Source organism: Dreissena polymorpha, chromosome 2 (assembly GCF_020536995.1).
Source record: "Dreissena polymorpha isolate Duluth1 chromosome 2, UMN_Dpol_1.0, whole genome shotgun sequence".
Taxonomy (NCBI): domain Eukaryota; kingdom Metazoa; phylum Mollusca; class Bivalvia; order Myida; family Dreissenidae; genus Dreissena; species Dreissena polymorpha.
Genome location: NC_068356.1, coordinates 6,125,084 through 6,137,753, shown reverse-complemented (window position 1 = coordinate 6,137,753; position 12,670 = coordinate 6,125,084). Strand labels below are relative to the sequence as shown.

Sequence of the window (12,670 nt, the reverse complement as noted above, 5' to 3'; positions counted from 1 at the left end):
ATAAAATGATAATAACCACAATAATCGAAGTTACCATCAGAACTACATCAGACAGCAAAAATAAGCGATCATACCATAAGTCATCTTTTAATTATACACAGCAATGACCCACCAACACACAGATAACAATTGCAATTTCAAAGAACTTTTTACACTTGGAGGGACTTGCGTCATAGCCAATAATAAATCAAATTGAGATATATTATGCTCTGTCCTTTAAAATTGGGCTTGAACAGGTCATAATAGGGCAGGCCTATTTACTTTTCATGACTATTGACACAACCCTGTTAATTATTGACTGCCTGATATTATATTTGTAGGACAATATTTGTAGGACAAAGATGAAAGAAATGAGAACTTAGCAAACGTTTAAACTTAAATAGGTCAAACATGATCCTGAAATAATGTGATATAAGTTGCGCCATTCATCAGACAGCCATAAATAACACAATCAAATGAAGAATATAGTAGTTGAGTAAAAAATTAAACGATCCTATTAACATCAACACCTGCTACTTTATGATTATTGAAGTTTAATTCTACAATATTTAATTATAACATAATTTGCTGAACCTTAAACTTTATATTGGACTGGTGGCCGTCCATTTTTAAGCATGTTTTAGTAATATTAGTGTTTAGTATTAAAAATGGACTGCACATGCATAGCAGGCATCTACTTGGGAAAGATGTTGGGAATTGTTTTAGTAGGATAAAAGCCTAAAAGAGTCCTTCCCATTTAATAGCAAACTGAGCTTTAACAAATACCTGCAATTTTTAAACTGTTCTATTTGTAGGCTTAAGGGCAGGTTATGCCCACAGGGTTTATTTTTACTAAGAAAGTGACACTGATAGTCGGCGTCTTCCCCTATCAGATTTTTTTCCCCTCAAAATACAATTTCCCCTCCAAGAATATCACTTTTCACTAAAACATGTCTTTTTTAGCATTTATTAAAGCTTTAAATCGAGAATTGTTAATTTTGATTGCTTAAATATCCATCGCAATACTAGCTCATTTGCGGTGGTCGCAAAATCATGTTAAAATAGAAATAAGCGTCTACGGAGTTGGATTCAAATGTGTAGTTTGCGGTTCCTATTAATTTTTGCAAAGTCATGCAGAACATTTCGCACTTTATCGCTGTAAATTTTGGTAGAACAATCCTCAAACTAAACGTGCTTATATCTGAATTATAGTTAAGCGCATGCTATATAACGTAATGGATAAAGGGAAGTCACTCTAAATGTCATTAGTGTTTGTTATCGTTTTTTTATGATTTTGACAGAAAACTTCTTTATTGTAAATTAATTGGGGAAATGTCATCTAGATTTGATTGGGAATGGGGCCGTTGTTTTTGCTTTGGTAGTGCCTCCATTTTCCGGAGGCGCAGACAGTTGTGAAAAATCCCTGAAATCCGAGAAGATGGGTTATAGACATTGTTTTAAAAAGTTTTTATTTTCTCTTTCGCATTCTATTTTCCCCTTTCACCCAGCGTCCAGCGTCTTCCCCTTTTTCTAAAAAAACCCTGGCGCATTATAATGATACTGTACATGTTAAAAACCAAAGGTTTGCAAACTAAATAATCATTAACACACAGGATAATTAATCCATTTTATGTGTACCTCTTAACATGTCTGTTTTGAAATAAACAAAATTCCAAAACAGAACATATTTCTAGAAAGAAACATAATAAATGCTTATTGAATGGACAGAATGGAATGAGAACAATCTGTAAAATCTGGCTGATGTAATCTTAACACCTTGTTTGATCAACACATTTTAAGAATGTGCACGGACTACTTAGAACACTGCAACACAGACTTGGAATGCTGCCTTTCCCTATTAAATATTTTCTCTGTACGCATTTCAGAATTAATGATCTTGAAGTATGTCTGTGTTATTCAAGTTTGTTCAAATTTTGGTACCATGGGTTCAGCGCACCATTCCAGTTCTAATTTCTATTTAGAGGGATATTGAGTTTACTGTGCACTGAACAGTGTAACTATGCATTAAATTAGTTTGCACTAAAATGCACCTTGCAATTAACAGATTAGAAAGTGTCCTGTTCTATCCAAGACCAACATGCCTGGCCATAAGAGATAACCTGATTGGAGTGTTGGCACAATGAAAATCATTGACCAACAAAATCTTATTCTCTTTGAAACTCATAATTAACCAATTAAAAAAGGCAACAAGTATACATGTACCTGAAAACAAAAATCTTTCTTGTGATTTTTTTATTTTTTTGAAAACCTGATCTGTCGTTACTTTGTGTCAGGAAGATTTTTTTTTTTTAGGTGTATTAAAGGACAATTAAATGATAGATAACTTTCAGGAAATTTAAGTTTTGACAAAAAAGACATTCAAAACCTCAGTTACATGTTCAAAGTGTGAAAAAAAAAATCATTGATACAAGTATTATGTTTAAAAAAAAATAATTGTATTGCAGTCAATCAGAATTATATGGAAAAAATGTTTGTAGAAATCCTATCTTTATTCTTGGAAAGATGCAACTTCTAAGGTCTCACATTACCTCACAAAAGCTATACTAAACCCGCCAACTTAAAAGCTTTATGTGCATCATCCAAAATATTTTCAACTTTTTTTATGCAAAAAAGGTAATTATATTATTTATTTTCAAATCTCATGTACTAAAACTTGTAACCAAAATTATACTGTTCATGTGACATTATCAATTTCCAGGTACAAATTAAAAGTCCTCCCTTATTTTAAAAATCCTTTGAACCAATCAAAAGTGCCCAACTGCATTCAAAACTTGGATGAATTAGTTGCTAAAGAAGAGCACAGAGAACACTGAAATCTTTTGCTTTTGGTTAAGATTTAAAAAAGCTCGTTTTAACAAAATGATATTGCAAATGATTTGGAATTAACTGTTTCTCTTCATAAAAAACAGACTATCTATAGCACTACAATTGTTCATACCGACTGGTATTGAAATGTGACTTGTATACTGTTGTTTTATACAGTAACACACGGAAAGAGTGTAATTCAGCAGCATGTATCAATTCAAATTTGATAACTTATGAAGTGAGAAAATAGAAATAAAATTTAATGATGAATAAAGTGAATATGCAATCAATAAGCTCAATCAGTAGCATGTTCGCAGAATATTGGATATAAATGATTTGTGGAAAAAAGGATCACAATTGAACTCAGGTCAGTTGTGTACTTGTATACATGTTCCCATAAATGACAACCAACAAAATACAGAGATACAAATCTAAACATTCTTTTAATACAGTTACTTAATGGTCATTTTAAGTCTTGCCTACACAAAAGAGTAGTAATACAAACTCTACATAATTACCTTTTTTTAAAGCATGTTACCAGCATCTAACCACTTTTGTTTCAGGACTTCAAATAAAATACTTTATTCAAAGTTAACTTTTATTAAAGAATTAATATACACACCACAAAATGAACCATTACCGTGCACATGGCTGTTCATAAATCCTCCCCTGCTCCATCCATAGAAAGGATGCCAAATGTTCATAAATGGCCTTGAATCAACATACTCAATCATGATACCATTAAAACTACTGTCCATGGTTATAACAGTTTACATAATGCAACAACATATTGTTTGCACTATAGAGGATATCATGAGTTTCATAATGTCTTCAGATTAATTCAAACAATAATACATATTACACTCTATATATTTGTTAGGGTTATCAGGGCTTTTTTTCCTGTTTTTGTGAAGCGGCCTTGGCCCCCAGATTTTGTGAAAAATTAGTGGCGAACTGTTCAAAATTGTGAAAAAATTAGTGGCGAACTGTTCAAAATTGTGAAAAAATGAGTCGCGAACTTCTTGAAATTGTGAAAATATGAGTTGCGAATTTCCCAAATTTGTGAAAAACGGCAATTCTCACAGAAGGAAAAAAGCCCTGGTTATACACTCCCATATAGAGAGATGATTTGTACCACTCAATTTTGTTAAGTCCATGGTTAAGTCTGTTTAATCATAAAAACTTTGTTTGGTATGTCCATGCACAAGATAAGGAACACTGCGCACTGCTTCAATAGTTTCAATAGGCAAAATGGTAAGTGCCATAACTCTGATATGAATCCTGTAGGACAGAATTTTATATTTAATGGAACAATTGGCAAGTTGTTAATACTTATACAAGAATTATGATTGTAGAGTACATGTAGAGTAGAAAAATGTCAATGTGGCGCACACGCAACATATTTATTTGTGTACATTTGTAATCCATTTGTGCATGAATAAATGGTTGATTAGGCATGAAATCCTACAAAGTGACAGTACTGAGTCAATATGTAAGCCATACAAATAAACTGATCTATTTCATCAACAGAGATTAGCAGAAAGAAAAAAGTTCAAATGGCAACACAAGGCTTACTGTAATAAAACAAATCAACAGTGGCTTTTAATGTTGAGGTTTCTCTGTGATCAACACATGCTGTGACTGGATTATAAACAGATTACAAATGAACTAATCTTTCATCCTCTAAGCCTGGTCACACTTCCTTGACCATGTTTCTTTTCATATATTATTTGAGTAGGAATGTTCCACTTTTGGATACATTTTCCATTCCAAGAGAACTTATAATGTCAAATGTGGATGCATGGACAAGCAAAATATTTGCTAAAGCGTATCTTGAAACCATTAAATATTTTCATAAATAATCTTCACACTTTTTGTGGTGGAATATATTTTAGGCATGATGATCATGTAACATGTGCAACTTTGGTGTTTCCTGTATGAAATTGCAGATTGTGCTCACTCAAGGACTTTCAGATCTGCCTCACATGTTACCAACTTTACAGAGGAGGGTCATGATGGCCCAAGGCGCTCACCTGAGTACAAAAAATGAACAAGAGATGTGTTTGTCAGAAACACAATGCCCCCTACTGCTCCGCTTTGAAGCCATATATTTGACCTTTGACCTTGCAGGATGACCTTGACCTTTCATCACTCAAAATGTGAGCTCCGTGAGATACACATGCATGCCAAATATCAAGTTGCTATCTTCAATATTGCAAAAGTTATGGGCAATGTTAAAGTTTTTGGACGGACGGACAACTGACTGACTGACTTACAGACAGACAGACAGACGGACGGACGGACTGACAGACAGTTAAAAAACTATATGCCGCCCTTCAGGGGCATAAAAAGACCAGCTATGACAGCTGAATGACACTGCATCCACAACAGCATACAAGTGCGACTAAGATGATGGTCTGACAAATATTTTACTTCAATTGGGTGTGGCATGTAGAACTTATCATGGTGCAGCTACATATGAAGTTTCAATGTTGAAGATGGAAGCACTTTCATTTTAAATCTAATATTCAAAAGGTTAACAAAATGTTAAGGTTTTAGCAGGACGTGGACGGCGGACGACACAACGAGCTGGCTATGACAATACCTCGGGTTTTCTCCGAAAACAGTCAAGCTAAAAAATTAAAGCAAACAAAGAAATAATACCTGGAGATGAAACTGTCGAGCTCATTTCCTGCACGTGCAACTGGGGCTCACCCACTAACTGTTCACAACTGCGTCCCATCTGCACGTGTAATGGCATCGGTATACTTGACAACACTCGCGCGTCGTGCTTTAATCCATTCACACCACTACTAAGTTTTTCTCTTTGACTATTGCTATGCAACTCGTGACTCCTGTCTGAGTTTTTAAGTTCCCGATTTTGAGTATCTGGAAGTTGGTACCTGTCATTGTCTTCATCACTGGACTTCAAGGGCAGGCTGTTTTCATGATTTTCTAAAGTCTTTTTCTCCATTTCTGAGGCAGATATTTGCTTAGTCTGTACCTCACCAAGTGCAGAGTGGGGGCTGTTTTCACTGTTCAGCATTGCTGCACCGTTTGGTTGCTTTAATTTATTGATGCATAATCCATTCAAGGGTTTACTCATCCGCGTTGAGTCTATATCTGGAATAGATAAAAGGGAAGTAAAATCAATGGTTATATGTCATGGTCCATTGACTGTCAAGTTCAATATGGCTAGACTGCATCTAGACCGCATTGTTAATAGAATGAATGATGTTACCAGTAATAATCTCACATTGGCGTGTCTCCTCTGCCAGTTACTTGGTACAAGTATCACTGGCATTTACTATTGATAAACAATCCACCATTGCATAAGTTTCTGGAGTGAATGGCAAAGAGGGAAGACTCCACATGGCTTGTTATTTTCATCAGGTTATGTTATTATGTAAGATTTTGCTTGGAGCTATGCAATCCACATAAATATACTGTCTAACTGAAATCTCAGAAACTATTTGATAAGAATGATATATATCAGGAGAAAAATCACACAAACTGTTTTAAAACATTAAGTAAGAGAATCATTGGGGATAAAATAAGTCAGGAAAAGAAATATGGTGCCATCAATTTCAGCAATATATGTTGCCTGACTTCATACACATACTGAACTGTCATAACACTAGAGCTTTGTCACAGACCTGACGTATACCCCCACGTGCCGCATTGACACAGACTATTTTGAATGCTGTCTTCACAAAACAAGAGAATCAAATTTATGGCGATTTTTAAGAATTATAATGCCATTATCATTTATGGCCATTTCGACCTTTGAACTCTTGAATTCTTTCGCATGACATACTGTCCAAATTAATGGCCATTTTTTTACTTTGAACTCCGAGTGTGACCTAGACCTTGGAGCTATTGACATAATTCTTTCGCATGACACATCGTCCAATGATTGTGAACAAATTCACAAAGTATTTTTAAAATCTCACAATAAATGACATAGTTATGGCACGAACAAGATCATTTATGGCCATTTTTGACCTTTGAACTCACAGTGTGACCTTGACATTGCAGATATCGATGTAATTCATTCGCGCGACACACTGTCCAATAATGGTGAACAAATGTGCCAAATGATTTAAAAATCTCACAATGAATGACATAGTTATGGCCCGGACAAGCTCATTTATGACCAAGTAATTATAGACACGACAGATAAATAACTTAAATTTTACTAGCTCTATATTAAATCCATTTTGATGTAAATATCATATCATACAGACTAAAGTATTTCAAAGATAATATGTTTATGAAGCAGTAGATAGCATAAGCTTAACAAGAGCACCGCCTTGCGGGTGCAGATCGCTCATCTATTTTTCTTATTAAAGGTGTAGGGACCGATCTCAATTTCAATCACAAAGGAGGGAGGAGTGGAGTGGAGAGAGGTGTATAGTGTGGGGGTGTGGTCATTTATTACATCATCTTCCAAAAATGCAAAAACAAAAACAAAAATAAATTTTTTTTTGGGGGGGGGGGGCGGGGATTCTTAGGTGGGATGGTTGGACGGTATTTCAAAAATGAAATAATAAAATAAATATTTGTGTTTTTTAACCATCTTTGAAAAAAACAAGAGATGTGTTTGTCAGAAACACACTGCCCCCTTTTGCGCCGCTTTGAATTTTTTTTTTTTTTACCTTAGACCTTGAAGGATGACCTTGACCTTGAACTTCAACCACTTAAAATGTGCAGCTTTATGAGAACGCCCCTTTGAAATATTTTTTTTTTGACCTTTGACCTTGAAGGATGACCTTGACCTTGAAGGATGACCTTGCTCTTGAACTTCCACCACTCAAAATGTGGAGCTTCATGATAAAGCCGCTTTGATTTTTTTTTCACCTTTGACCTTGAAGGCTGACCTTGAACTTGAATAATGACCTTGGCCTTGAACTTCCACCACTCAAAATGTGCAGCTTCATGAGAAGGCCGTTTTGATTTTTTTTTGGCCTTTGACCTTGAAGGATGACCTTGACCTTGAAGGATACCCTTGACCTTGAACTTCCACCACTAAAAATGTGCAGCTTCATGAGAACACTGCTTTGAATTTTTCATAATTTTTTTTGGATGGGGAGGGGCATGGGGGGATGGTTTGGGTGGAGTCTATTGTATGTCGGGTAAGAGTTGTTTTGTCAAAGTATCAATCGAATCTAATCATAAATAAAGAAGTTATGGCAATTTTAGCAAAATTTAATAATTTGACCTTGAGAGTCATTCAAAGGTCAAGGTAAAATTCAACTTGCCAGGTACAGTACCCTCATGATAGCATGAAAGTATTTGACATTTAAAAGCAATAGCCTTGATACTTTAGAAGTAAAGTTACTAATTTTCAAAAAAGGGCCATAATTCAGTAAAAATGACAACCAGAGTTATGCAACTTGTCCTTTACTGTCCCCTTATGATAGTTTGCGAGTGTTCCAAATATGAAAGCAACATCTATGATACTATAGGGGTAAAGTGGACCAAAACACAAAACTTAACCAAATTTTCAAGTATAAAGGGCCCATAATTCCGTAAAAATGCCAGTCAGAGTAACATAACTTTGCCTGCACAGTCCCCTTATGAAATTAAGTTAGTAAGTGTTGCAAGTATGAAAGCAATAGCTTTGATACTTTAGGAAAAAAGTGGACCTTAACACAAAACTTAACAAAATTTTCAACTTTTTAAGTATGTAAAGGGCACATATTTCTGTAAAAATGCCAGTCAGAGTTACATAACTTTGCCTGCACAGTCCCCTTATGATAGTTAGTAAGTGTTGCAAGTATGAAAGCAATAGCTTTGATACTTATGGAATAAAATGGACCTCAACAAAAAACTTAACCAAAATTTTCAATTTTCTAAGTATAAAAAGGGCAAATAATTCTGTCAAAATGCAAGCCAGAGTTATCTAACTTTGCCTGCCCAGTCCCCTCATGATAGCAAGTAAGTTTACCAAGTTTGAATGCAATAGCATTGATACTTTATGAGAAAAGTGGACCTAATTCAAAACTTAACCGGACGCTGACGCCAACACAGACGCCAAGGTGATGACAATAGCTCATAATTTATTTTTTTAAAATAGATAAGCTTATCAGACCAGATAAATACTTATGTTTGAAATATGACATTTAACATATGCTTTCTTAATAATTATTGGTTAATTTTTGTAGTCTTTCCAATTGCAATTTCATGTGAATACAATTTGAAATATGATAAACCACACCGTCCGCATCACCCCATCAGTGTATTCTTTATTCTATTTCTTCTTTAAAGAACTTCGAAATTAAATTATAATCGACGAAAAATAATGTATCTGAAAACGACAGTCCGAAAAATTGTACGCATTACGCACATTAAACAAATTGTGCATATCGTTTGACAGCAAAAAAATGAAAATCGGAAACCATAGCAAATACGTAATTAATATACAATTTCATTGACATATTGCTTTACAATAGCATTGTTTGTGGGTGAAAAACTACTTAATAATCACCTTTTAATTTCAAACGATAATCAGCAGAAAGGTGTAACATCATCGACATAGATCTAATTATTTAATTACCATCCTTTTGTTAATTCAGATCGATAGTCGGTAGAAATGTAAAGTGATCAACTTAGAAATAATTTTTTTTATTGTTAGGCTCCTTTCTATTTGTTTATCTTTAAATACGACGTTTGCCATCGGCCGCTATAGTGTTGGCAGACGACAATATCAACTGTGTATTTCCAAGTATACAGTGTTTGCGCATGAATGACCCAATATTATGTGTTAGCTAACTCAATGTTGATTGGCCAGCTACCATGTGACTTGAATGCTGACTTGACCAATATCGATCGCCGATTAGATAAGTTCGGAGGTTGGGAGAATCGGGGCAGGGTTTACCTCAAATTACCTGTCGCTCAATTGCGACACGCTCCGGGCTGCGACAGTGTGTATTGGAAAATTGAGTCAGACCTTGACATCGAGAAAACCAGATGTAAACAAATTCCAATAAGAGGAAGACTGGAAGTCGCTTTTTATCTACAATTTCTTAAATTTTAGGGGACGTTTGGCGTAAGAAAGCGCCTTAGTCGCTCACGTCGCCCCCTTGCACGAGCCCTGACATGTAAATAGCGCATACAGATAAAATGCAAACAGTTGTAAATGTTTATGCATTAGTTCATATAGGTTGATCACAATCAACCAAATAAAATATAAATCAATGGTAAGTCTAACTACATCAGCATTATGTCAAATTATGTATGAACAAGGGACAAAATTGTCACAAAACCAGGTTTTCAATTAAAATGTGACCTCGACCTTGGAAATATTGACGCGCGACACACCGTCCAATTATGGTGAACCACTATGCCAAATGATTTAAAAATCTCACAATGAATGACATAGTTATGGCCAGGACAAGCTCATTTATGGCCATTTTTGACCTTTGAACTCAAAGTGTGACCTTGACTTATGAGATATCAATGTAATTCTTTTGCGCGACACACCGTCCAATTATTGTGAACAAATGTGCCAAATGATTTAAAAATCTGACAATGAACGACATAGTTATGGCCCGGACAAGCTTGTTCCAGAACCAGCCCGCCCGCATTCACCAATCTAATAACCAGTTTTTTCCTTCGGAAAACCTGGTTAAAAAAACGGGTTAACAAAAAACATTCCATTTGGACTGGCACTTGGTATTAACTTTTAAAAACAACATGCCTGCGTTTATTATACACTTTTAAGTAACTTAATTTGCACATTTAACCAAAAAAAAATCAATTTTTTTATAATTGAATTTTGATAAAATCTCATAACAAGAGCTGTCAGAGGACAGCGCGCTTGACTATTCGAGTGCTTGACAGTATATCGTAAGCCAAAATTGTTCATATTCAATAATTTATTAGACGATCTTTCAAAAATAAAAAAATTAAAAATAAAAATTCTTTTTGGGGGGGGGGGGGGGGGGTAGGGAGGGTGAGAGGGGGGTAAAATGTGGGGTGTGGTAATTTATAAGATGATGTTTAAACAAGGGCTGTTTGTAAAACATGCATGCCCCCTATATGGGCTGTCCGTTGTAGTGGCAGCCATTGTGTGAATAGGTTTTTTGTCACTGTGACCTTGACCTTTGAACTAGTGACCTGAAAATCAATAGGGGTCATCTGCAAGTCATGATCAATGTACCCATGAAGTTTCATGATCCTAGGCGTATGCGTTCTTGAGTTATCATCCGAAAACCATTTTACTATTTCGGGTCACCGTGACCTTGACCTTTGACCTAGTGACCTCAAAATCGATAGGGGTCATCTGCGAGTCATGATCTATCTAACGATGAAGTTTCATGATCCTAGGCGTTTGCGTTCTTGAGTTATCATCCGGAAACCATTTTACTATTTAGGGTCACCTTGACCTTTGACCTTGTGACCTCAAAATCAATAGGGTCATCTGCGAGTCATGATCAATCAACCTATGAAGTTTCATGATCCTAGGCGTTTGCGTTCTTGAGTTATCATCCGAAAATCATTTTACTATTTAGGGTCACCGTGACCTTGACCTTTGACCTTGTGACCTCAAAATCAATAGGGGTCATCTGCGAGTCATGATCAATCTACCTATGAAGTTTCATGATCCTAGGCGTATGCGTTCTTGAGTTATCATCCACAACCATTTTACTATTTCGGGTCACTGTGACCTTGACCTTTGACCTAGTGACCTCAAAATCAATAGGGGTCATCTGCGAGTCATGATCTATCTAACGTTGAAGTTTCATGATCCTAGGCGTATGCGTTTTTGAGTTATCATCCGGAAACCATTTTACATTTTAGGGTCACGGTGACCTTGACCTTTGACCTAGTGACCTGAAAATCAATAGGGGTCATCTGCAAGTCATGATCAATCTACCTATGAAAAAGTTTTATGATCCTAGGCGTATGTGTTCTTGAGTTATCATTCAGAAACCATTTACTATTTCTGGTCACCGTGACCTTGACCATTGACCTAGTGACATCAAAATCAATAGGGGTCATCTGCGAGTCATGATCAATGTACTTATGAAGTTTCATGATCCTAGGCCCAAGCGTTCTTGAGTTATCATCCGGAAACCACCTGGTGACGCATCGACCGACAGACCGACCGACATGTGCAAAGCAATATACCCCCTCTTCTTCGAAGGGGGGACATAAAATATATATTTATTTTTTTTGGGGGGGGGGGTGGGGGGGTAGGGGGGAGTGAGAGGGGGGTATAATGTGGGGTAGGGTTATTTATGAGATGATGTTTAAAAAAAAAATTGGGGGGGGGTTGGGGGGGGGGTGGGGGGAAGGGATTCTGGTAGGGGAGTGGGGTATTGTTTGAGTGGAATCCATTGTGGTATTCAGGTAAGTGCTGTTTTGTCAAAGTAATAATAAATGTGATCATAAATAAAGAAGTTATGGCAATTTAAGCAAAAAGTTCAATTATCTAAGTTTTAAAAGGGGCCATAATTATGTCAAAATGCTTGATGCAGTATGCTGCTCTTGTTTATAGGTTGGGGTCATGTTGGTTAACAAGTATGCAACATATAAAGCAATATGTCAAAGGATATAGAATATTTGGGGTAGTACGCAAACTTTAACATAGATTTATCAATATATGCATATAAAAGGGGCAATAATTATGACAAAAGGCTTGATAGAGTTGTCTGCTCTTGTTCATAGGTTGGGGTCATGTTGGTAAACAAGTATGCAAAATGTGAAAGCAATATGTCAAGGGACAAAGAAAATATTTGGGGGTAGTGTACGAAAACTTTAACATTTGCAAGCTTATGCTAACGCAGACGCAGACGCCGGGGTGAGTAGGATAGCTCCATTATATAATATTTCATATATAATAGTCGAGCTAAAAAAA

General features: G+C 35.9%; 2 protein-coding genes across 2 annotated transcripts in view; both read right to left on the bottom strand.

The window, feature by feature from the left end:
• The window catches only part of LOC127865681 (uncharacterized), a 72,739-nt gene extending 66,817 nt beyond the window's left edge, over nucleotides 1-5,922 (bottom strand). Inside the window, exon 1 of the mRNA XM_052405604.1 lies at nucleotides 5,470-5,922. Coding sequence (XP_052261564.1) covers nucleotides 5,470-5,911 — 442 coding nt within the window. The 5' untranslated portion in view covers nucleotides 5,912-5,922. The remainder of the gene's footprint in view (nucleotides 1-5,469) is intronic.
• The window catches only part of LOC127865679 (uncharacterized), a 459,001-nt gene that overhangs the window by 66,817 nt on the left and 379,514 nt on the right, over nucleotides 1-12,670 (bottom strand). The window lies entirely within an intron of this gene.